Here is a 24,105-nt window from a genome sequence, read left to right on the forward strand (position 1 = left end):
ACAGCAAGCAGTGATTCCCCATCTTCCACCACACAAATAAAATACATTCACCAGAGAGTTGAAAGAGTTCACTTTGAGAAAAGTGAACAAAATGGCATATTTACATTAAAACAAAGTATTGTACAATTTCACTGAATAATTCTAAAATGCATGGACCTCTTATTTCCTCATCCACACTGTACAGTACAAGTTGAACTGGCAAACCTCAACCACAAGAGGGCAGACAAAGTGTTATTGATGAGACGAAGGCATGCAGCATATCCTTCTCTTTCACTCACAGGGCACACAAGTAACTTTCAAACATGTTAGACTATTGGTGGGGAAGTGTAGTTAGGGTTTATTAATGTTGCTCATTTAAAATGTTGACATTAATTTTAAATGGGAGACTGCATCCCTGAAAAGTAGCCTGTTCCAAGTATAGTCTCATGTGCTTGGCATCCATTTTAAAACATTGAAACCATAACAATAAAGAGCGCTAAGATAACTACACAAAAGCAGACTTGACAGCTATTAACAACTATGTATTAAAAGAGAAATATACAGAGAATTGTTTTTTTTTTTGGGGGGGGGGGGGGGGGTTCTTGTACAACAACAAAAAAAAACACTGAAGAGGTCATTCGGAGGATTCACACAGTGTTGTGAGGCGGTTCTGTGGAGAGAAAAGTGAACGTGAGTTAATGGTAACGGCTACTGTTTACACGGGTTTGACATAGAAATCCACTTCAACACCGCTCGATAAACATGAGTAATATGTAAACACCGTCATAGACAGATGTGTTCTGAAAGAAGACAGGTGGAGGATTATAATAGATACCGCATTATAAAAACAACCATACAATGTGCAATTCACATTTCTATATAACAAAATGCATACCATTTACAGTACTGAAAGATGGCATGGCGTTACATTCAGGGTTGTTCTGAACAAAATGAGCACATACTGTGAGAATTTACCATGAAAGAACACGCACAACTCCCGTTTGTGCCAACCAAAATGACAATGCATTTCTCTAAAGTGCCTTGTGAAAGCTCAACACTTAGCTAGTCATGTTGGCAGAAGAATAATCTTTTAAATGGCACACCCTGATCCAGACATGTAATTGGACCGTCGATGTGCAAATGTAATCTTCTCATTTGGAGATTTCGCCATAACCCGTTCGCTTTCAACTGCTATTACGGTTATGCATAACGCATCCCTTTCTCTTCTGTTAGAAGCATGACATATGGATGTGGCCATATAGTATAGTTCTATTTGGTGAAGACCATACCTGAAGCAGACGGATGCTCCTCATGGCTGTCTCATCCAGCTGTCCCAGGTCCACAGTGTCCATCTGACTGGCCAGCAGCTGAATGCACTGGAACCAATAAACACTCAGGTCAGCAGAGAAACTTTATCTTAACACACATGAAATGTGCCAATCAATCATGTCGACAAGTACTTCATAAAAAATAAAAAAAATGTATAAAAAAACACACCCGCATACAAATTAGTGGATTCGGCTATTTCAGCCACACCCGTTGCTGACAGGTGTACAAAACTGAGCACACAGCCATGCAATCACCATAGACAAATATTGTCAGTAGAATGGCCTTCCTGAAGAGGTCAGTGACTTTAAAGGTGGCTCCATCATAGGATGCCACCTTTCCAACAAGTGAGTGTGTCAAATTTCTGCCCTGTCCCGGTCAACTGTAGGTGCTGTTATTGTCAAGTGAAAACATCTAGGAACAACAACGGCTCAGCCACAAAGTGGTAGGCCACAAGCTCGCAGAACGGGACCTCTGAGTGCTGAAGCTTGTAAAAATTGTCTATCCTCAGTTGAAACTCACTACAGAGTTCCAAACTTCCTCTGGAAGCAACGTCAGCACAAGAACAGTTCGTTGGGAGCTTCATGAAATGGGTTTCCATGGCCAAGCAACCGCACAGCCTAAGATCACAATGCGCAATGCCAAGCGTCGGCTGGAGTGGTGTAAAGCTCGCCGCCATTGGACTTTGGGGCAGTGGAAACATGTTCTCTGGAGTGATAAATCACGCTTCACCACCCGGCAGGCAGATGGACAAATCTGGGGTTGGCGGATGCCAAGGAGAACCCTACCTGTCCGAATGCATAGTGCCAACTGTAAAGTTTGGTGGAGGAGGAATCATTATTCCTGGGGCTGTTTTTCATGGTTCGGGTCCCTTAGTTTCAACTTGTGGAAGGCCCGTTCCTGTTTCAGCATAACAATGCAGCACAAAGCGAGGTCCATACAGAAATGATTTGTCGAGATCAGTGTGGAAGAACTTAAAAGGCCTGCAGAGAGCCCTGACATCAACCCCATCGAACACCTTTTGGATGAATTGGAACGCTGACTGCGAGCCAGGCCTAATCACCCAACAACAGCGCTCGACCTCACTAATACTCTAATGAACTTGAAACTCTGAACCCGCCCCACTACAGCCCCGTCAATGTGAATGGGGGTGTGTTCGGACCTCCTTTGTCCTGCTCAAGTTGAGGGGGAGGTTGTTGTCCTGGCACCACACTGCTAGGTCTCTGACCTCTTCCCTTTAGGCTGTCTCCATCTTTTGCCAATATCGGTTATTTTTAAGTCTTGGTTCAATAGTTTATTTTTTTCCCCCCGCTTAGAGATTGTCAGTTGGATAGGTTCTCTGCAAGGTTTTGTATATCTTAACTAACAGATGAGTATCTTTTTCTCACTCAAATAGGATTCCCTCAGCATTGTGCTGATGACAATTCTTTCAGGTTGAAATTTCATGATATAAAACTTAAGTTGCATATATTTGAAAATGTCTACATTGGTCAATCCAAAATAGTTATTTTTCTTGAATTATGTCATGGAAATAATTGTACACATGTAACAAACAGTCAGAGGGGCTAGTGAGGGTATTTAGCCAAGTCAGATGGTAGTGCATACTGTTCAGTACGGATCAGTCTAAAAATGGAAGGCTGCTTACCTCTCCATTCCCCACAGGGACATTGATGACGATATCATTACCGCCTCCTGAGATGGGGGAGCCGTTGACCGAGATACTGTAAACCCTCTCCTTGTGGCGGGGTATCCTCAACGCTGGGGTCGTGGGAAGCCTGGGATATATGACGACAACAAGTCAAGCAGTGGTACCCAATGTTGTTTTGAGGGCCTGTGTGTCCCAACTGGAACATTTTACTAGGGGAAAGACTGGATAGACCGTTCTCTAACAACAACCAGCTTTAGGCAAAAAAATGTCATGGACAAGCCACAGAACATTACCTACTGCCACTTTACCTGGAGTCAAAGCGTGGTGTGATGAGAGGGGTAGGGCCCATGAGGGAACTATCCAACATGTTCCTGGAAGGAGTGACCAGTGGCTTCCTACTGGACCTGAATACAAGTGGCAAATTAATATTAGCAAGTCATTTTTGTACATCCATAAAACACACACGAACACATGCAAAAATATTTGCAGATTCCGGCTGAAAGGGTCTTACTTTCTGATGGACGAGTTCCGCTTGCTGACTGACAGTGCTTTGGCTCTCTTTGACGTTGGAGGTTTCCTAGTTGATTTACACTGAGAAATAGAGAAGAAACGGGCGATGAGGTGCAAGTCTTCAGCTTGAGCTAGACATGGCTTGGCACTAATAATGACTTGGGCTATCATTTGGAATAAAATGCAAGAGCTAAAAGAAAGGAGGCTATTGAGGATTACATTGAGTCTGTGAAACTAAACACACGGTTAGTCTCCCTAACCTTGCCAAAAAAAATACAGCACTAACCTTCTTCCCTGTGGCCGTAAAAGTGTTCTCCTCATCCTCTGAACTTGTCCTGGCTCCACCCCTTTTCAACTTTGCTGCAGAGGGGAGCAGAGTAACTTTAACATCCAGTGGGATTCAAAGGAGACATATAATCTATAACAACTGGTATATAGCAAATACTTACCTTTTTTAACAGTCTTGGGGGGAATAGTATGGACTTCAGCCATAACGCTCTCCACTTGGGCAGCCTCCTCTACTTTCTGGAAGTAGACAAATAAGAGTGAAGAGCGACTCTGGCTGGGTGGCAAAACCAAACCAACAGTTTATGAATTATTCTATTTTAATTTAGAAAACCCACCTTGGCATCCTCCACTGGTGACACGGGTGACTTTGGTTTCTCTGACCCTGAAGGGATGGAGAAGTGTCAGTTCGTCAGATAAAACATATATCTAACCCACATTTCGCCAAATCAAAATCATATGTGCCGAATACAACCGGTGTAGGCCTTACAGTGAAATGCTTACTTACGCCCTCAACCAATCATGCAGTTAAGAAAAATAAGAGTTAAAATGGTATCTAAATTTTACCCAAAATAAAGTCTAACAAAAAAGTTACAATAAAATAAATAACAAGTGAGGCTATATACAGGGGGTACCGGAACAGAGTCAATGTGCAGGGTACAGGTTAGCCGAGGTAAAGTGACTATGCATAGATAATAAACAGCGAGTGGGGTGGCATGTAGCCTAGTGGTTAGTTTTGGCCCAGTAACCGAGAAGTTGCTAGATCGAATCCCGAGCTGACAAGGTAAAAAATCTGTCTTTCTGCCCCCGAATAAGGCAGTTAACCCACTGTTTCCATGCCATCATTGTAAATATAAATGTTGTTAAATGACTTCTAGTTAGAAAATTCAGTTGAACATTTAAAAAGCAGCAGCACAAAAGGAGAGGGTCAATGCAGATAGTCCAGGTAGCCATTTGATTAACTGTTCAACAGTCTTATGGCTTGCGGGTAGAAGCTGTTGAGCCTTTTGGACCTAGACTTGGCGCTCCGGTACCGCTTGCTGTGCGGTAGCTGAGAGAACAGTCAGGTGCATGCTTCTTCACTTAGCTAGCCAGCTAACTTACCACAATGCTCAAGCCAGTTCATCTGTCTCACTGCCTTTGGCAGCTTGATCACAGCCATGTTGTAGAAGTTGTCTGCATCTTTCAGGAGGCTGTTTGTCTTCTCCTTCAGCCTTTCAACGACGGTTTTAACTGCAAAGACAACGTGTGATTGGATAAGTTACACCAAAGTGAATTCACAAACGGTGGTTTCTGTTCATATAACGTTAATGGCTAGCAGCCAACTTGCATGTTCTTTGTCATCCATACCCTCACTGTCGAAATCTTCGAGAAAAGCCTCCAATTTGTCCAACTTGGGGTTTTTACGTTGTTTGGTCGTCCTCTTTGGTCGTCCCATGACTCACTGTACATTAGTAACGTACACTAAATTAGTAATGGTGCTTGGGCTAGCAAAACAGGTAAAATGTTGCTAGTTACTGTTCGCTAGCCCCTTTCCGGAAATGTTGTTAGCTAGGCTACGTTAACGTTAGTAGTTAGCCAGATTGAAGCTACTCCGTTTAAAAATGACTGTTTCATTTCAGATTTGAAATACATACAATGCAATGTTAATCTAAACAATGAGATTGTTTGATAAATGTAATTTCATTGTGATTTACCTGGCGATGTTTTCTTTATTTTCTAGTTAGCGGGTTAGTCCTGCTGCCTCCCTCTCTTTCCAGTTGGCGAAATTTTCAAATTTACACGCAGACGCAGACAATGCCGGAGACCAGCCAATGAGGATACGCTTTCGCTTGGCGTCATTTTTTACCTATAATTTCGAAGAACGTTCATGTTTACGTCACTTGTCCTGAATGTGAACTAGGATGCCTGCGTTATTGTCGCGTAACCAAGTATTGAGAAAAAAAAGCTTGGAGAATAATCAAGAAAGTATGTAATTCAGTGTTGGCTGAATGCAAGCCTTTAATGGTTTCACTTGGAAACATAGAAGAGCAGTTGAGGGCGTTTCAAAAGATCCAAATCGCCAACACCTCTCCACACTTTTCCTGATCTGCACCAGCGTCTTCACTTCAAGCTCCTACAGGGCAGTAGACATAATGTAAGATACATGGTCGCTCACTCCATAAACTCATGAGAGAGCTTGAACACATTTTGTAACCACAGATGACCCTCTTATTTGGCCCTCTTATTTCTCTCCAGTCTTTGCGAGATGCTATCGGTAATCAGGTGTCTGGTGCGTTCCTGTTGTATGAGCAGAATCTCGACACCCTTGCTACCTACACCGAGAGATCTGCAGTCGCTCCATCCATCGCTTGGAGTGGCTTCAGGATGCGGGGCATTACTGTCATCAACAGTATCCTTTCTGTGTCGCTGTATTACTGTACCATTACTAATGCTGCACAATAAATGGTCATTGTGAGCATGCCACTAGACTGCATACTGCCGCGGAAGGCTTGATGCTGAAACGCATCACTTCCGTGTGTGGCATTATACATCTTGAAATCTACCATTTGGCAAAGGTTGTTTCTATTGTTGATTTGTGTGAGAAAGATAGTTTATCATCATCTGCGTGCACAGGTTCCTGAGAAGAAAGAACGTGCTGCAGACACTGAGGGCTGATGACCCCTGCCTTCTGGAAACTGCTCCCAAGAGAGATCTGGGTCCCTGAAAACAATCTGTGAAGAAGAGAGCATATCAGGTAAACCTATATATGGTGCTCTATTTTCTGTATATCCAGTGCCTTCAAAAAGTATTCACACCCCTGGACCTTTTTCCCCATTTTGTAGTTACAAAGTGGGATTAAAATGGATTTAATTGTAATTTTTGTCAACGATCTACACAATACTCTAATGTCAAAGTGGAAGAAAAAGGCTTACTTTAAAAAATATATATGTATGAAAAATAAGACACTAATATATCTTAATTAGATAAGTATTCACATCCTGGGTCAATAAAATGAATGAATGACATTGTATTTGTTTTCAAATCGCCAAATGGCAATCCATCCCTTATGGGATTAATTGACACATTTAACAAACATTACAATAATTCACTATGGTAATTAAATGATCATTCTTCTTCCGGCGTTCTCTGCATTGCGCATCACAAAAAGAGTGAAAAAAACTAAATACATCAATACATAATAGTCAATAAGGTTATCCAAACAATAATTACATCCCTAGAGCAGTGCAATAATACACATACATACAGTTGAAGTCTCACCATACACGCCTTCCATCTCACCTCACAGTGTTCCCAGCCCATTGTCCCCTGCTATTTCAAATAGAGTTGCAAACTTGTGTACACCTAAAAAGTAACGTACTGCTCTGTTATGAACATGTTTGTTTTTAAAATACCTCTTAGCACCCCACACTCCTGCTGAATAGTCCAGAACAGGACACACGCATGTCTGATACAGTTTGGAGTACATGGCATAACCAATATCTTTGAGTGTTTTAGTTTTTCCTGTAACTCCCCCAAGAGCTCTACTCGCGGTGTCGGTCAGGGCAGATGGTCCGTATAGAAAGGTCATATGTTCATCAATAATAAAAAAAAAGACCCAAATATTTATAAATGCTAGTAAACTTCAGAAAGTCTTCACCAAAACAAAACTGAAAAACACTTCTCTTAGTGCTGGTTTTCTAAAATGCATTATCTGTGTTTTTGTCTGGTTAATCTTTTAATTGGTGTAAAAGTCTCCGTCTTTTACACCAATTGACTGCACATGATAACATGTTCTGCAGGTCTTCTTCAGTTTCTGCCATCAAAATAATATCATCGGCATATAAAAGGATACTTAGCATTTCATCATCATATCTTACTCCAATATTGAACTGTTTCATTTATGTTGCCAAATCCTTTATAAACAAAGCCAACATGTTTTACACTCGAGGGTGTGGGAAACCAATCTGTATGATATTCATTAACACTCACACAAGCAATTGGTACTTTGTAAAGAGACTGGATTGCTTGATAAAATGTCCCATCAACCCCTGTCTTTAACAAATTATAGGCTAAAAGATCCCTATTTACAAAATCAAAAGCTTTCTGGAAATCAATGAAACATGCAAAAGTAGGCTTCTCATGATGTAATCTATTTATTGTACAGACCGAGAAGATATGATCAATACAGCCTCTGGATTTATGAAAACCCTTTTGTTCTTCCACCAGAACGTTTTGGTCCTCCAAAAATGTAATTTAGCCTATTGTTGAGGATGGATGAATATAATTTATAAACTATACTTAATAAACGTATGCCTCTAGTTCAGTGGCACTCTAGGGTCATTTTTTTGAAGATTTGGGAATGGGATTCACTACAGACTTTTTCCAAGTGGATGGCAGTATACTGTACTCAAAACACATTTGGAGCAAATCATATAGGACATAAATTAATTTAGGGGATTTTAAAATCTCGTCAGGCAGTTCATTAATACCAAACGCTTCCGCATTTTTTGCAGCGTCAATCACTTTCTTAACTTCTGCCATAGACAGCTCCTCATTTAAATAAGGGTTACATACAGTTGAAGTCAGAAGTTTACATACAATTAGGTTGGAGTCATTAAAACTTGTTTTTCAACCACTCCACAAATTTATTGTTAAAACTATAGCTTTGGCAAGACGGTTAGGACGTCTACTTTGTGCGTGACACAAGTAATTTTTACAACAATTGTTTACAGACAGATTATTTCACTGTATCACAATTCCAGTGGGTCAGAAGTTTACATACACTAAGTTGACTGTGCCTTTAAACAGCGTGGAAAATTCCAGAAAATTATGTCATGGCTTTAGAAGCTTCTGCTAGGCTAATTTACATCATTTGAGTCAATTGGAGGTGTATTTCAAGGCCGACCTTCAAACTCAGTGCCTCTGCTTGACATCATGGGAAAATCAAAAGAAATCAGCCAAGACCTCAGAAAAAAAATTGTACAGTCGTGGCCAAAAGTTTTGAGAATGGCACAAATATTAATTTACACTAAGTTTGCTGCTTCAGTGTCTTTAGATATTTTTGTCAGATGTTACTATGGAATACTGAAGTATAATTACAAGCATTTCATAAGTGTCACAGTTTTTTATTGACAATTACATGAAGTTGATGCAAAGAGTCAATATTTGCAGTGTTCACCCTTCTTTTTCAAGACCTAAGCAATCTGCCCTGGTATGCTGTCAATTAACTTCTGGGCCACATCCTGACTGATGGCAGCCCATTCTTGCATAATCAATGCTTTGGAGTATGTCAGAATTTGTGGGGTTTTGTTTGTCCACCTGCCTCTTGAGGATTAACCACAAGTTCTCAATGGGATTGAGGTTTCCTGGCCATGGACCCAAAATATTGATGTTTTGTTCCCCGAGCCACTTAGTTATCACTTTTGCCTTATGGCAAGGTGCTCCATCATGCTGGAAAAGGCATTGTTCGTCACCAAACTGTTCCTGGATGTTTGGGAGGATGTGTTGGTACCATTCTTTATTCATGGCTTTGTTCTTAGGCAAAATTGTGAGTGAGCCCACTCCCTTGGCTGAGAAGCAACCACACACATGAATGGTCTCAGGATCCTTTACTGTTGGCATGACACAGGACTGATGGTAGCGCTCACCTTGTCTTCTCCGGACAAGCTTTTTTTCCGGAGGCCCCAAACAATCGGAAAGTGGACTTTTCCCCAGTCCTCAGCAGTCCAATCCCTGATGTTTTTCCTGGAGAGAAGTGGCTTCTTTGCTGCCCTTCTTGACACCAGGCCATCCTCATAAAGTCTTCGTCTCATGGTGCGTGCAGATGCACTCACACCTGCCTGCTGCCATTCCTGAGCAAACTCTGTACTGGTGGTGCCCCAATCCCGCAGCTGAATCAACTTTAGGAGACGGTCCTGGCGCTTGCTGGACTTCCTTGGGTGCCCTGCTGCCTTCTTCACAACAATTGAACTGCTCTCCTTGAAGCTCTTGATGATCTGATAAATGGTTGATTTAGGTGCAATCTTACTGGCAGCAATATCCTTGCCTGTGAAGCCCTTTTTGTGCAAAGCATTGATGACAGCACATGTTTTCTTTCAGGTAACCATGAATGACAGAGGAAGAACAATGATTCCAAGCACCACCCTCCTTTTGAAGCTTCCAGTCTGTTATTCAAACTCAATCAGCATGACAGTGATCTCCAGCCTTGTCCTCGTCAACACTCACACCTGTGTTAACAAGAGAATCACTGACATGATGTCAGCTGGTCCTTTTGTGGCAGGGCTGTAATGCAGTGGAAATGTTTTGGGGGGGATTCAATTCATTTGCATGGCAAAGAGGGACTTTGCAATTCACTGCAATTCATCTGATCACTCTTCATAACATTCTGGAGTATATGCAAATTGCCATCATACAAACTGAGGCAGCAGACTTTGTGAAATTAATATTTGTGTCATTCTCAAAACTTTTGGCCATGACTGTAGACCTCCACAAGTCTGGTTCATCCTTGGGACAAACACCATGGGACCATGCAGCCGTCATACCGCTCAGGAAGGAGATGCGTTCTGTCTCCTAGAGATAAACGTACTGTGGTGCGAAAAGTGCAAATCAATTCCAGAACAACAGCAAAGGACCTTGTGAAGATGCTGGAGGAAACAGGTACAAAAGTATCTATATCCAAAGTAAGCCAGACTACAGTTTGCAACTGCACATGTGGACAAAGATCATACTTTTTGGAGAAAGGTCCTCGGGTCTGATGAAACAGGAGGCTTGCAAGCCAAAGAACATCATCCCAACTGTGAAGCACCGGGGTGGCAGCATTATGTTGTGGGGGTGCTTTGCTGTAGGAGGGACTGGTGCTTTTCACAAAAGAGATAGCATCATGAAGATGGAAAATTATGTGGATATATTGAAGCAACATCTCAAGACATCAGTCAGGAAGTTAAAGCTTGGTCGCAAATGGGTTTTCTAAATGGACAATAACCCCAAGCATACTTTCAAAGTTGTGGAAAAATGGCTTAAGGACAACAAAGTCAAGGTGTTGGAGTGGCCATCACAAAGCCCTGACCTCAAGCCCATAGAAACTTTGTGGGCAGAACTGAAGAAGCATGTGCGAGCAAGGAGGCCTTCAACCCTGACTCAGTTACACCAGCTCTGTCAGGAGAAATGGGCCAAAATTCCCCCAGCTTATAAATAATTTTCTCAACTATTATTCGGACATTTCATATTCTTAAAATAAAGTGGTGATCCTAACTGACCTAAGACAGTGAATTTTTACTAAGATTAAATGTCAGGAATTGTGAAAAACTGAGTTTAAATGTATTTGGCTGAGGTGTATGTGAACGACCGACATCAAATGTAGATAAGAGGGTTCTAGCATTGTATTTTCCAATTTAGTTCTCAGGAAACATACGTCTTTTTAAAATCTTCCTCAAAATGTCACATTTTCGTTACCTGAGAACAAGCGAGCAAACCCCTTCTCCCACTCTTTTAGTACCTGTGTAATTTCAGAATTCAGTCCCCTGTGCCATGACTTCCATTGGAATTTTCTTATGTCGATTTGGTCCTAACTTGTTTATTTGGCTCCAAAACTGTTGAGGATTTCTTGTCTGTATCTCCTCAAGGTGTAATAACTGCCCTCTCTGATATCTCTGTTTAAAAAGGCGCAGTCTTTTATCAAACACATGCTATTTTTTCTTAAATTTCTTCCTACACTGTTCTCTTGTATTCCTATCTTTACACTGTATAAATAAATACTCAGCCTTCCTTGCGCATTACTGACCATAGATCCCTTAACTCATCATTCCAATAAGGCTTGTTCGGCTTGTATTCTTTATTCACATTTTTCAGAATATATAATAATCACAAAATGTTTCATAACACACATCTAAATCAAATGTTGTTTCGATGAGTTCCATCAGAGCTCTACATGCCATTTCAGAACATAGAAAGTCATTTATGCACATTTCTTTTCTTACATTTAGGCCTATGCGTGTATATATGTACGTATATTTTGCCCCGTGTGATGCACAACAATACCTGGTTGAGAAAGTTACAAACAGAAAAAATCATAAATAAGAAAGAGTGATCAGGAAGTCTACTTTTTTCTCTCCAATTAAGTCAAAACATCTGCATTCTTCAACCATCAGTGTAGGAGATAACACCTTAAATCCCAAACAAGTTTCTAATTCTAGACAGTTGTATAGTCCACCACAGCTTTTCCTTTGCCCGATATGGATGTAAAGCTGTCGCGTAAGGGTCATAACCTTCCATTACAGATACACATTTTAGAGTCACAAAGGAATTCAACCCGCAATGGACTATCATCAATATCATTTATATAGTCATCTAACCTCCCAATTCGACTGTTAAGATCCCGGTTCAGGTGGCAAATAGCATGAAAACACAACGAAACAATCTGACTCCCTATGTTCAAAGCGCAAACCAATAATTCCTTCTATGGCTTTAGCGACCATTTCAATTTTAGATGCTTTCATCATATCAGACTTTACACATATTCCCTTTCACGTGAGTGTTCCTGTTGTGTCCATGCCATACATACCCTTCCATATCGATAGTTTCTTGCCGACGCAAATGCTTTTCATTTATTGAGATAATGTCTGGGTTTAAGGATTTTAGTATTGTTATTCGTAATTTATTGTTCAGTGTGGTCCATCCGTTAACATTCCAATGTACTATTGAAATCGAATCTCGTAGGAGATGGGAAGCCCCTCGGTATGTAGTAGGTCTGTCCACCCCGTCCACGTTGTCCTTCTGGTTGATCTCGCTTCCCGTGACAAAATAGTCCTTTCCTCCGTGTATTTCTCTCAGCAGCGTCTTGAAGTTCAGTTCTATAAGGCGATCAGTGTGGGACTTGGCTGATCGAAGGAAGACTGTTATAAATCAGGATGGTCTCGCAGCTTTTGTTTTTTCCCGTAACAGAGCCACCTTCTCCTCCACAGACCGACACTCCACCTTCACAACCCCGGGACCTTTACCTCTCTCCATCATCCTCTCAACTGCAATCACCTGTTTCGCAGCCTAGGCCTACCGATATCAACCCGGTTCACTTTGAAGATTAGGTCCTCGTTTTCATCAGCTGGCAGTCCTACCACTATTATAGACACGTCTGGGTCGAATGTTGTTTTGGCAAGGCCTATTCTCCCAGATTCTAGGAATTCTACACTGGACTCCAGAAGTCCAACTTAAAGAGCTATGTGGTCATGTAGCTGCTTATTATTCTCCAATTGAGTCAGCAAAGCTGTATGATTATCCTGAATGGCTTTCTCCAAAGATGCACGTAAACTGTAAACTTTACTATTCATTCCTTTTTCAATACTCAGTTTAATTTCGTCCATCTTCCTTTCCATTTGTTGTACCTAGACTCCTTATCTCCGTCATGCTATTGGCACTTTCTTTATTTGATCAATTCTGCTCCATGCTTTTCTCACCACTGCGTAGATTTCTACCGGAGTCCATACGTTTTAGCGGTAAAGTGTTTGTTATTGCTGTTCAAGGTAACGTTAGATAGTGTTACATTTAGCTGGCTATAGCTAGGCTAGCCAGATTACTCGCCAAACAATCCCCGACAAGTATGTCTATTGACTGTCTTTTCACCCTCAACTGGATTTCAGCTTTTTCATTTTTTATTAATTTGTAAACATTTCTAAAAACATAATTCCACTTTGACATTATGGGGTATTGTGTGGCACATGTTCGAATCACCAGCGATTACAGCTGTGAGTCTTTCTGGGTAAGTCTCTAAGAGCTTTGCCCACCTAGATTGTACAATATTTGACCATTATTCTTAAACAAATTATTCAAGCTCTGTCATGTTGGTTGTTGATCATTGCTACACAGCCATTTTCAAATCTTGCCATAGCCATTTTCAAGCCGATTTAAGTCAAAACTGTAACTAGGCCACTCACGAACATTCAATGTTTTCTTGGTAAGCAACTCCAGTGTGTATTTGGCCTCATGTTTTCGATAATTGTCCTGCTGAAATGGGAGTTAGTCTCCCCGTGTCTGTTGGAAAGCAGACGGAACCAAGTTTTTTCTCTAGGAGTTTGCATGTGCTTAGCTCCATTCCATTTATTTTTATTTTAAAAAACTAGTCCTTGCCGATGACAAGTATACCCATAACATGATGCAGCCAGCACCATGCTTGAAAATATGAAGAGTGGTACTCATTGATGTGTTGTTGGATTTGCCCCAAACATAACACTTTGAATTCAGGACAAAAAGTACATTCCTGTGCCACATTTTTTGCAATATTACTTTTGTACCATATTGCAAGCAGGATGCATGTTTTTGAATATTTTTTTATTCTGTACAGGCATCCTTTTCACTCTGTCATGTATGGTAGTATTGTTGAGTAACTACAATGTTGATCCATCGTCAATCACAGCCATCAATTCTGTAACTGTTTTAAAATCACCATTGGCTTCATAGTGAAATCCTTGAGCAGTTTCTTTCCACTCCAGCAACTGAGTTAGGAAGGACGCCTGTATCTTTGTAGTGACTGGGTGTATTGATACACCATCCAAAGTGTAGTCAATACTGTAACTGCACCATCTACCAATAGGTACCCTTCTTTGCGAACCACTGGAAAACATTCCTGGTCGAATCTGTACTTGAAATTCACTGCTCGACTGAGGGACCTTACAGATAATTGTATATGTGGGGTACAGAGATGCGGTAGTATTTTGAAAATCATGTTAAAATCCTATTGCACACAGTGAGTCCATGCAACTTATTGTGTCCTGTTAAGCACATTTTTACTCCAACTTATTTAGGTTTGCCATCACAAAAGGGTTGAATACTTTGATGCAAGCTTTCATTTCTTATTCATTTGTAAACATTTCTAAAAACGTATTTCCACTTTGACATTATGGGGTATTGTGTGGCATAATCTCAATGTAATCCATTTTAAATTCAGGCTGTAACAACAATATGTGGAAATGTCAAGGGGTGTGTATACTTTCTGAAGGCCCTGTAATTACCCTCACTGAATTTAATACACTAATGATGTAGTTATTCTACACCGTTTATGTGTCCTTTTTCATTGAGTCCTAGTAAAATGAGAACCACCTGAAAAGTAGACCATTTAAAAATAAGACTAATGGCTTGAAGGGTAAAGGAACAGACTGGGTTTGGGTTGTCTTAGACTTTGGATGTGTCAACCCTGATAGGAGCAGAGCACGCGGATGTGAACGAGGTAGACAGAGCATGTTAGAATTGTCACAGAGCTCTGCTACAACAACAAAGACCAGGGCCCATATTCACAAAGCATCTCCGGTAAAAAGGTCCTAGGAATCCTGATAAAACTTGTTTTTAAAACAATAAAAAAAAAACTCCCAGCTCAGAGTAGATTTTAAGACGATGCCCAGACAAACTCTCAGCTGGAAATCACGACAGTTTGAGGTACCGCAAAGGAAAGATAGTGAGGACAGTCATTGACATTGTTGCAAATGATGGGCGAAAAACTTCAGACAACCACGGTGAATGTGACTGTACATGTTGCAATGGGAAAACGTTTGATATAATTTCACGTGACACAATCATTTCTCTTATCGCCTAATATATTGGCATGCATAACTTTTTTTTTAACCAATTCTGATGGTTGTTAACTGCAATATTGTCAAAATGATGCTTTTATCAAAACACTCGTCACTCCCGTTTTAAAAACTAATTCGCTTTGGCACAGTCGGCCTCAAGTCACTTGCCAATAATGTTTCATACAACTCGTGAAAGGTCTATAATTGTTATCGAACACAATTAAAGGCAACATAATTCTTAGATTCCTTCAAGTGCCCAATTTAGGCATCTTTAACAAATAAAAATAAAATACGTGGTATTGCACTCCAAAGAGAACTTGAAATAACAATGTAATTCAATAATGGAAATACATTTGTTTATTAACCTATTTGTTATAAGTATTTAGGCATATCATCTGAAATCATTGGTAGAGGCACAAGAGATACTGTTGCATATACTGTAGATCTAGATTATTTCTGGATTGACGATATGGAATTAGAAAACACGAACAACTCCAAAGCATGTGGCACAGGAACCACTGACTCACTGGATTATTGATCAAGACATCTGCTGGTAACTTAACTGTTTAGGACAGCTCATGAGGTGTCCTAAATATCTGTCGACTAGGTGTGACACTTATGACTAAAGAGGCTTCACGCATGGCTTTTATTTTTTACCCATAAGAGAACGAGTAAAATGTCTCTATTCTCAGCATTTATGACCAATTGTCTATTCTGAGATGCTTTGTGGATACGGGCCCTGAGCTAGAATAGTAGAACTTCTGACTAAGCGAAAATACATTGTGGAAAAACAATTAAATTAAATTATAAATATAACATTAACATTTTTTTTCTTTCTCCAACGATCTGGTTTATTCAGGATGGCTGCCCCTTTCCCTCACCTCACCTCACCTCACATGGTTTGCCCTTGCTGCCCTGAAAGATACAATTCATTTGACAGGAATTCCAAACAGCCTGTAAGAGGGCTAGATTGATCCATCACTATGTGCAAAGGGAACACTTTCTGTTTGGAGTTGTGCACAGCTGAACATTGAGCACATGACACCTTCAATATTCTGGGCAAACTTCAAAACACCATCAGTTTGTCATGAACTAAAACATATGGAAGGAAAAAGTTCAAACTTACTAAAATACCATTGGAATAAACAGTTTTATTCTGTTACAATTTTGACTTATTCAAACTCAATGAAGTAGTGCCGAGACTGAATTATTTCACAGATTTAATAGTCATCTGTGAAGAATTGTGAAATAAATCACTCCAACCTTCACACCACAAGTCACAAAATCATAATATCTTAAAGGTGTTTATGGTGATTGATGTATCTTCCAGGCAGAATATTGTGATCTGTCCACGCACTAATACCAAATATCACAGTGTAATAAATGTGTAATGAAGTCAATAAGGGAATACATGAGGCGGATAATGATAGGCATTATGGAAACAGCCTCAATTATATATATATAAATAAACATAAAATTGAGGCCGTGACAAAATACATTTGAAATAAATATTTACAGTACATCAAAATGCATCACGGTAGAAGAACGCGAGAGAACGGCAGAGTTTCAAATCTAATGCGTCACATCTTCAAAAACCTTCCAAGTCACAACACCTCACCTCCACTACAGTCAGTCACAGTTTTTCCTTCTCCAGCCTTCTACTTCCCCTTCTCAACCTTGCGCCTTCCCATACTCCAACCCTGTTGACATTCTTCTTCACATCTTTTCTCTGGACTACACATATTCCTTTAGGGGCACGCTGTTGGAGGTGATAGGTTTCGGAGGATCAGGTGCGAGGGGGGAGGGGCGCGTGTTAGGAAAGCTCCGGCCCATGTAACCCCGGCGGTACTCCCCTCCTCCGCTCTCGATATGGGGGCAGGTGCTGCTCAGCACGGCCCCGCTGATCATCAGAATAACCGCAGATGCCCAGCCCAGGTAGATCGCCTGGCCCAGCTCTCGCTTGTACATGACAGGCACTTTGGGGTTGTAGAAGTCCTGGACCACCGTGTTGGCGGTCCAGGAGACGGGCACCAGCACGCACAGGCCCGTCAGGATGAATAGCACACCGCCGGAGAGGGCGATGCCTACCTTGGCGCGGCGGTCGTCACCAGCGCACGTGGTGCATTTCATTCCACAGCAGGACACGGTGCAGGACAGCCAGCCCAGGAAAATTGCCACACACATGAGGGCACGAGCTGCCTGGAGGTCCGGGGGCAGAGCCAGAATGGAGTCGTAGGTCTTGCACTGCATGTGGCCCGTGGCCTGGTAGATGCAGTTCATCCAGATGCCCTCCCACTTGATCTCGGAGGTGAGGATGTTGCTGCCGATGAAGGCTGACACCTTCCACTGAGGCAAGGCCGTCACAGCGATGGCCATGACCCAACCTGTTACCGCACAGGTGAAGCTGATCAATTGCATGCCTGTGTTGACCATGATGGCTGCTCTTGATGTCTTCTGACCACCTGAAACTGACCTTTACCCTTGTCTATGTCTTCTTTCTCACTTCAAGGCCCACTCCTTTGCTATACCTGCCTGCTCTGTCTGGGCCTTTCACAATCCTGAATTTGAGTCACTCACGGTCCTTTTCCGAAATTACTTTCCTTTCTCAAGCTTCTTATGTCTCCGTTTCTTTTCAACATCTGGTCAGATGTCTTCAATGTAGCTTTTATTTTTTAACTCAAGGTTTTTCCCCCCAGTGATCGGAGTGACAGGTGGTGGCAGAGGGAGAGAAGACTCCATTGCTTTCCTCCCTCTATCTATTGAAATGATTCATTATTTAAGAACCAATGACTGTGCAGCCACTTGTGGCAGCTCCCCTATTTTGGATTGATTGAGCTTCGGAGACGTCACCATCAGACCCAGTGGGTTTGTGCGTAGGGTACAATTGGATGTCAGCAGTTCTGGCCCTGTAACCTCACACTAACCCAAGCGCGGAGCTGATTACATGAAAAGTGTCTATTACCCCACAGGTTTGGTGTGGCCTTACCTAGATGGGTCATGCCAATAGAACCTGATACTCGATCAAGGGACATCGCTGAAGATGTACGCCATCGCTGGAAGGCAAAAACAACTGATACAGTCCCACGAGCAAAGAGGTTCCACAGAAGGTAAACAAAACAAAAAGACTGATGTCTTGATAAAGCGCAAATAAAGGCTTGGTCCAATTCTGGCCTTTGTCCAAGTGCATCCAAACTATGCCTCCAAATGCACCAAAGCTTGATGGTTGATGCAAAACAAGTTTCACCGCTACAGCTTAAACATGGAGTTACGGTGTCTTGGAGAACAAAGCCCTGGAAAATGAAGTGGCAGACCTCAGCTGCCGCCTGCTGAAGTGTCTTCGTCACAAAGGGCTCAGCCTGCCGGGGCCACTTCAGCCTCAACGCAGGTTCAGCTTTCTGCCCCCCCCCCCCACACCCAATTGGGTCAGTCCAACCCGGGTGTTCGGGTTGATAGTAGGCAAGACCACTTAGTCAGACTACCAGGTAAGTGGAATAGTCAGTCCATCCCTCCCATCTTCAGAACAGCCTCAGTTTACTGTCAACCTGTGAGAGCAACACTGCGTGCCTGGAGAGAGAGAGGGAACCAGACAGTACAGGGGGAGGGAGAGAGAGTGGTATCTGTAGGTCGATCAATAAACAAAGCCAATCCAGGGGGCCCATACAATGGGTCTTAAATGCTCTGCTTTTCTCTGCTCATCTCTAAAGGAGCATTTTACATCTGTTTTATGTCTGGGGGTTGCAGCAAAAGGAAGAGATGGCTATAAAGGGGGCTAGGTGGAGTGGATGATGTGTGTGAGCAGAATGAACCGGACTACAAAGCTGAACACCCTCATGAGAAATACAGGTCAGGTGTAAGCATTCACTTTCCATCAAAGGTGGTGTTACCTAAACAAGTGCTATTAAAGTGCTATTAAAATGTACTCAAACATTTCATTTATAAAATGTATAAATTGAGGTAGGTAGGTTTGATTCTTTCACTCTTGGATGAAAATATGGTCACAAATAAAATGGCAGATATCCCACTTTATGGATTATAATCAATGGATTTACACTTTACTGCTGCCTTCAGTTACAAGTGCAACTGTGTATACTGGCCAATAGCCCAACTGTGATGGAGAACAAATAAAATTTTTATTTCTGCTCACGACATCATTGATCCTTGGTGTGCCTATGTTGATGAATTAAATATGGCAACAAGATCCGCGGTTTGAGTTTCCTTTCTTGTGTGAGTAGGACCTCTCCTTGACAACGGTGGTCATGACAACAGCACAGGAGCGGGGGAAAGAGGAGCAGAGGCAAAGGATAGCTGTCTATTGTGAATGAGACATGTTTACCTGTGGTACTACATTTGATGAATACCACAGCATAAGAAATCCACTGGAATCATTAGCGCACACACACGAAAGTCAAAAGAAATGATTGACAAATATATTGCCAGGTTTCCATTGATTTGTCTAGTCGGTGCTTCAAAAGGCTGTACACACAATGTTTTACAGAACAGGATGTGTGCGCATACACCCGAACACACATAAGTAGTACATTTAAGATGGACATCCCCGAGTGTATTCATCTCTGAGATAGAACTATCAGCTGACCACATTACTTATTGTCCCAAGTCAACAAGTACCCTAGAGACTTCCGATTTTTATCTTTGAAACATGATACAGTGGCATTGTCATAAAGTGACAGCTTCTTATCTTTGGTTACCTTAAACTGGGAGTAAGGAGGGTTTTTTCCCCCAGGAGTCCCATCTCCTCAGACTGCTATTTGTCAGCCAATGAGCCAATAACAGACCTGCCCTGCCCACAGAGAAAACAATGCCATCTACTGGCCTATGCATGTAATCACTCAACAAATGTATTAATAAATGTATTAGTAAGAATATATTATAAAATGGAATAGAAGACTAGCGTTTTCCCTTTGTGTCATGTGTGGTGTTGGGATAAAAATAAGGAATAAAGAGGAAAAACCAGCGTATGATATAGGCATAAAATACCAATTTATTACTTTACACAATTACACAAATATTCCCTGCAGGCTAAAAAAAAAAAAAAGTTTAAAACATGTCACATAGCAATACAGCAAGTGATTGGGCACCCTTGTGGGAGGGGCCTGAGGAAGCCCCACCCCTCCCCAGCAGGTCAGACAGGGTACTGTTCTATTGCTGTTGGACAGTCACACAGCTCAGACCACTAGCAGAAAACAGCAGAGCTACACACGAGAATAAAGAACAAAAAAAAAGTACTTACAATGTCAAATAACAAATCTGTAGATATTATATCAAAGAGGAATTAAAAAATAAATCATGCTCTCTTTCAAACGGGGCACAGAAAGAATGGATTGTTAAAAATGTTAAAAAGAGGTATTCCTGTGGCCGTGGACGCCTTGGGCGAGGCCCCCCACAGAGAGGAAGTGCGCTTGTGTGGGTGGCCAGCAGGGTGGCGCCACGAGACTAGGGAGCCCCGAGAGGCGTGGCAGGGGCACAAACCAGGAAGTGGAGGCCTAAATGGACGCTACACTGGGGCCTGTGAGGGGGCGAGGGGTCAAGTCTTTACCGGGCCCACGTTTGAAGAAAGTACCTCGTTTGTCTTCGGGTCACGATGTAAAGGCTCGAACGCTCAACCTCCAGTGGCCTGTGCCTCCGTTTTTTTATTTTAACTGACATTTGTGTAGGAATCTTTCAAAAACATCTTGAAGAGACTGGACAATATTGCTAGCCTAAAACAGTCTCACTAAATTCATATACATTTACCCAATATTTATTCTCCTTCTGTCTCGCTTGATTCTAAAGAGTTTATTTTATTTTTTATTTTTTTAGGGACAATACTCTGGCATGCAGGTGAGAAAAGTCTAAATGTTTTGACCTTTTTTCTCAGTGCCTAAAGAGCTAGTCCACCGAATGCACATTCCCACTGATTGATACAGGCAACAAAAAAAATGAGTTACAGAAACGGCGACAGAGAGCAGACCAACAGCCACGTCGACAAGAGGAATTATACATTTTTCCACATTCGAAAACTGGATTTAGAGTTAATATTGCTTTGCAATGATAATATGTTGAAAACTGAGGAGTCATCACCGCCTTTTGGATCCCCTGCTAGGAGACCACACCCACATCCTGCACACTCCTCCAGTCTGGTCACACCCACAGAGGGCCAGACTACAACACCAGGCTCTATGCAGCCCCCTTTCCCCGTAGGAATACTAGTGCACGTCTTCAACAGCTCAGCCCCGCCCCTCAAAACTTATTGCATGCAATGCCTGGAACCCCATCATGCTTCGCTCCCACGGGCCGGCGCCCAAGCCCTCGACAGGCCGGCGCCCAAGCCCTCGACAGGCCGGCGCCCAAGCCCTCGACAGGCCGGCGCCCAAGCCCTCGACAGGTAGGGGCTCAAACTCATTCATAGCAAACCTGGTGCTTCACGGATGGTTTATTACAAAAGGATTTTTCACTGAGCCGACCCCCCTGGCGAGGTGGGTGCACCGCAGTCGACCCCCCCCCCATCCTCACCGCAGTCTTGCACGGCAATAAGTCGTGACTGGTCAGGTGTTCTTAGGTCCATGGGCAGTGTTTATGCTTTATGTCAATTCATATCCGCTGTTCAAAACCTTATTTAATTTAAAAAATAAAAAACACCAAAAGTTTAGACTTAGATATACTTGTTCAAATACACACAAACAGTCATAGATACACATTATGAAGTTCTAAAAATTCTACTCATTGCCTATTGCATACTTCTTTTTACCACTCGCTCGGTCCCAGTTTCTTCCTAATGCCAGCTCTGATTGTCACCTTTCTGCCATTTCGAACCGAAATCCCCTGCTGCCAACAGTACTCTTCTGCCTCCTGTTTTACCAGTCAGGGGTAACGGTGATAGCTCAACAGAGATCTTTCCTACTGGAGAACACAGCCAAACCCTTCCCTACTACATCACTGAGGAGCAGAAGGGAGCATAAACCGATACACCTTGGGCCTCCCTCCACCGTAGGCCAGAATGCTACCAAAGTGTGCAAATCTAAACCCAGCCACTCTTACCCTGATCTCATAACTACACATCCGATTGCTGCCAGTCTGATAATTATCATAATCGTAGATAACAACAACAACATCAAATATAACTACTAAGTCTGAACAACAGTTAAGATTAGCCACAAAACGGTTTTATATTAAACTCTTACAAATTCTGCTTTTTGATTCTGATGTATAAATGCATAAAAAGGTAAGAGAGAGTGCCCTCTGTTGCTTGCCTAGCGTCCCGGGTCAGTGCAATGAATTGGCCGGTAGCAAAGGAGACCCCAAAAGTTAAGCGAATGGGTTTTCCGCCTCCGAAAAATTCAGACGACTAGCGCCTTGCTAAAAAAACGTGCGCCGCCCTAACAATGGTCATAACCATTCAGACAAACAGGTTTAAGGGATGAATCCCCTTCCTCACATGGGGCACCAAATAAGGCGGCTTAGTCCAATGCCGTAACCCCGCAAAAGCTCTCAACCATTCAATAGGTCCCAATGCCGAGTCAATCACATCGGCTAAACCACGGTTGCTACTGCTACACATACACCCACCGGCTTCTGTGAAGCCTGTATAGTTCAATCTGTTCTATAGATGTAAATATTTATATTTATATATATGTCATGTGTGAATATATAAAAAAAAAAACATCAAATCTGAGGCATTTACAGCAGTTCTTGATTTTCCCTTTACAATTCAGTGGCCTGCCATGAAACACACACACACACACGTATATACACAAACACACACACACACACACACACAAACACGCTCACACTCAAGCACTTAATTCTTCGCTAAATGGGAGAAGACTAATGGGTATGGATACCCAGGTGACCTCGCTTGTAAAAGACTGAAGAAGAGAAAGTTAAAACACAATCATAAAAGAAAAAAATATATATATATCATTCTCAAAAGATCCTCTCCACACATGTTTCCATGCAAACCCCCCACGACCCCCCCAACCCAAGAACTTGACGGATTTTCGCCCCGAAAGGGCTTTGAGGTAAAAAGTAGTCCTGCTTAGCTGGGAGAGCTAAGAGCTGCCACTGACAATTGGCATCAGTCCGCTCCATTGCTCAGTGTATCTTTCAAAAACAAGAGACATTCAAAAAACAAACAACCCCCACTCCCTCCCCCCCAAAAAATGGCTCAACTTGTGTTTTTTGTTTGTTTTCTCTGTGCATCGGAAACCCCAACGGTCTCTCGGTGCCAGATTGCTGGTAGAGGGCGGCTTCGATCGGGAACGCCGGATGTCGTTTTTCCCAAAAAGGAAAATACTTCACTGGCACACTTCACTGGCTTCGAACCGCTTTGGTGCACATCAAGACGCAAGACAAAGGTAGAGAAAGACTGGCAAAAAGAGAGAGAGGAGAGATAGAGGACAGAACTGCACACATTGCTCACGTGGCTCAGGCGAAATACATAGTGTGCTGAGTGTCATAGTGGATCTGGACTGCCTTGGCCAGGGCAAGGGGGTCCCGACCGTTACTCTGGCCCGACACGTGGCTGCCCTCCGCACTGCAGGACAGGACGAGAGAGATGGGCCAGATACATGACAAAAGAGAAAAAGAAAACAAATCCACTACTGTTGGGCTCCACCAACTGTAGTCATATTGAACAACATGTACCGTAATGTATTTGTGTCAACATGCCAAACAAAAACGCTATATTCAGTAAAGCTAGATACACAATGTTGCAGATATAAATCGAACATATAGGGCAGCTAACAGAGTCCATTCGTGTCTGTTCTGACTAAAATAACATTTCCTGTTTATCCGTGATACCCCTCAGTATTCTCGCCTTGTGCC

The 24,105-nt window shown here is 42.2% G+C and overlaps 3 protein-coding genes across 10 annotated transcripts in view; all 3 read right to left on the reverse strand.

The window, feature by feature from the left end:
* Nucleotides 1–313: 313 nt before the first annotated feature.
* Nucleotides 314–6,248, reverse strand: LOC110496131 (borealin). Its single transcript, XM_036952659.2, has 11 exons — nucleotides 5,446–6,248; nucleotides 5,099–5,192; nucleotides 4,853–4,981; nucleotides 4,087–4,133; nucleotides 3,913–3,988; nucleotides 3,750–3,823; nucleotides 3,465–3,544; nucleotides 3,262–3,357; nucleotides 2,951–3,080; nucleotides 1,269–1,355; nucleotides 314–649 (listed from the first exon to the last, which is right to left on the reverse strand). Exons 2-11 carry the CDS (start codon nucleotides 5,184–5,186, stop codon nucleotides 614–616), a joined length of 843 nt encoding a protein of 280 aa, XP_036808554.1. The 5' UTR covers nucleotides 5,187–5,192; nucleotides 5,446–6,248; the 3' UTR covers nucleotides 314–613.
* Nucleotides 6,249–11,546: 5,298 nt separating this feature from the next.
* Nucleotides 11,547–20,332, reverse strand: LOC110496132 (claudin-7-like). Its single transcript, XM_090208519.1, has one exon. The coding sequence runs from the start codon at nucleotides 17,716–17,718 to the stop codon at nucleotides 17,020–17,022; it is 699 nt and encodes a 232-aa protein (XP_090064645.1). The 5' UTR covers nucleotides 17,719–20,332; the 3' UTR covers nucleotides 11,547–17,019.
* The window catches only part of LOC110496134 (protein argonaute-4), a 38,136-nt gene continuing 34,290 nt past the window's right edge, over nucleotides 20,260–24,105 (reverse strand). For all 8 annotated transcript variants that reach the window (XM_090208516.1, XM_090208515.1, XM_090208514.1 and 5 more), the window contains one exon: nucleotides 20,260–23,815. In XM_090208516.1, coding sequence (XP_090064642.1) covers nucleotides 23,707–23,815 — 109 coding nt within the window. In that variant the 3' untranslated portion in view covers nucleotides 20,260–23,706. The remainder of the gene's footprint in view (nucleotides 23,816–24,105) is intronic.

The sequence above is a fragment of the Oncorhynchus mykiss genome, chromosome 18 (assembly GCF_057628025.1).
Source record: "Oncorhynchus mykiss isolate SJ-2025 chromosome 18, ASM5762802v1, whole genome shotgun sequence".
Taxonomy (NCBI): Eukaryota; Metazoa; Chordata; class Actinopteri; order Salmoniformes; family Salmonidae; genus Oncorhynchus; species Oncorhynchus mykiss.

Bases quoted from the DNA above. Each gene is read 5' to 3' on its own strand.
- LOC110496132 (XM_090208519.1), bottom strand. From the start codon at position 17,718: ATGGTCAACACAGGCATGCAATTGATCAGCTTCACCTGTGCGGTAACA.
- LOC110496131 (XM_036952659.2), bottom strand. From the start codon at position 5,186: ATGGGACGACCAAAGAGGACGACCAAACAACGTAAAAACCCCAAGTTG. The intron at 4,982-5,098 runs GTATGGATGACA...TTGTCTTTGCAG, and splicing joins CGAAGATTTCGACAGTGAGG to TTAAAACCGTCGTTGAAAGG. The intron at 4,134-4,852 runs GTAAGTTAGCTG...CCATCCCTTCAG, and splicing joins GAACTGGCTTGAGCATTGTG to GGTCAGAGAAACCAAAGTCA.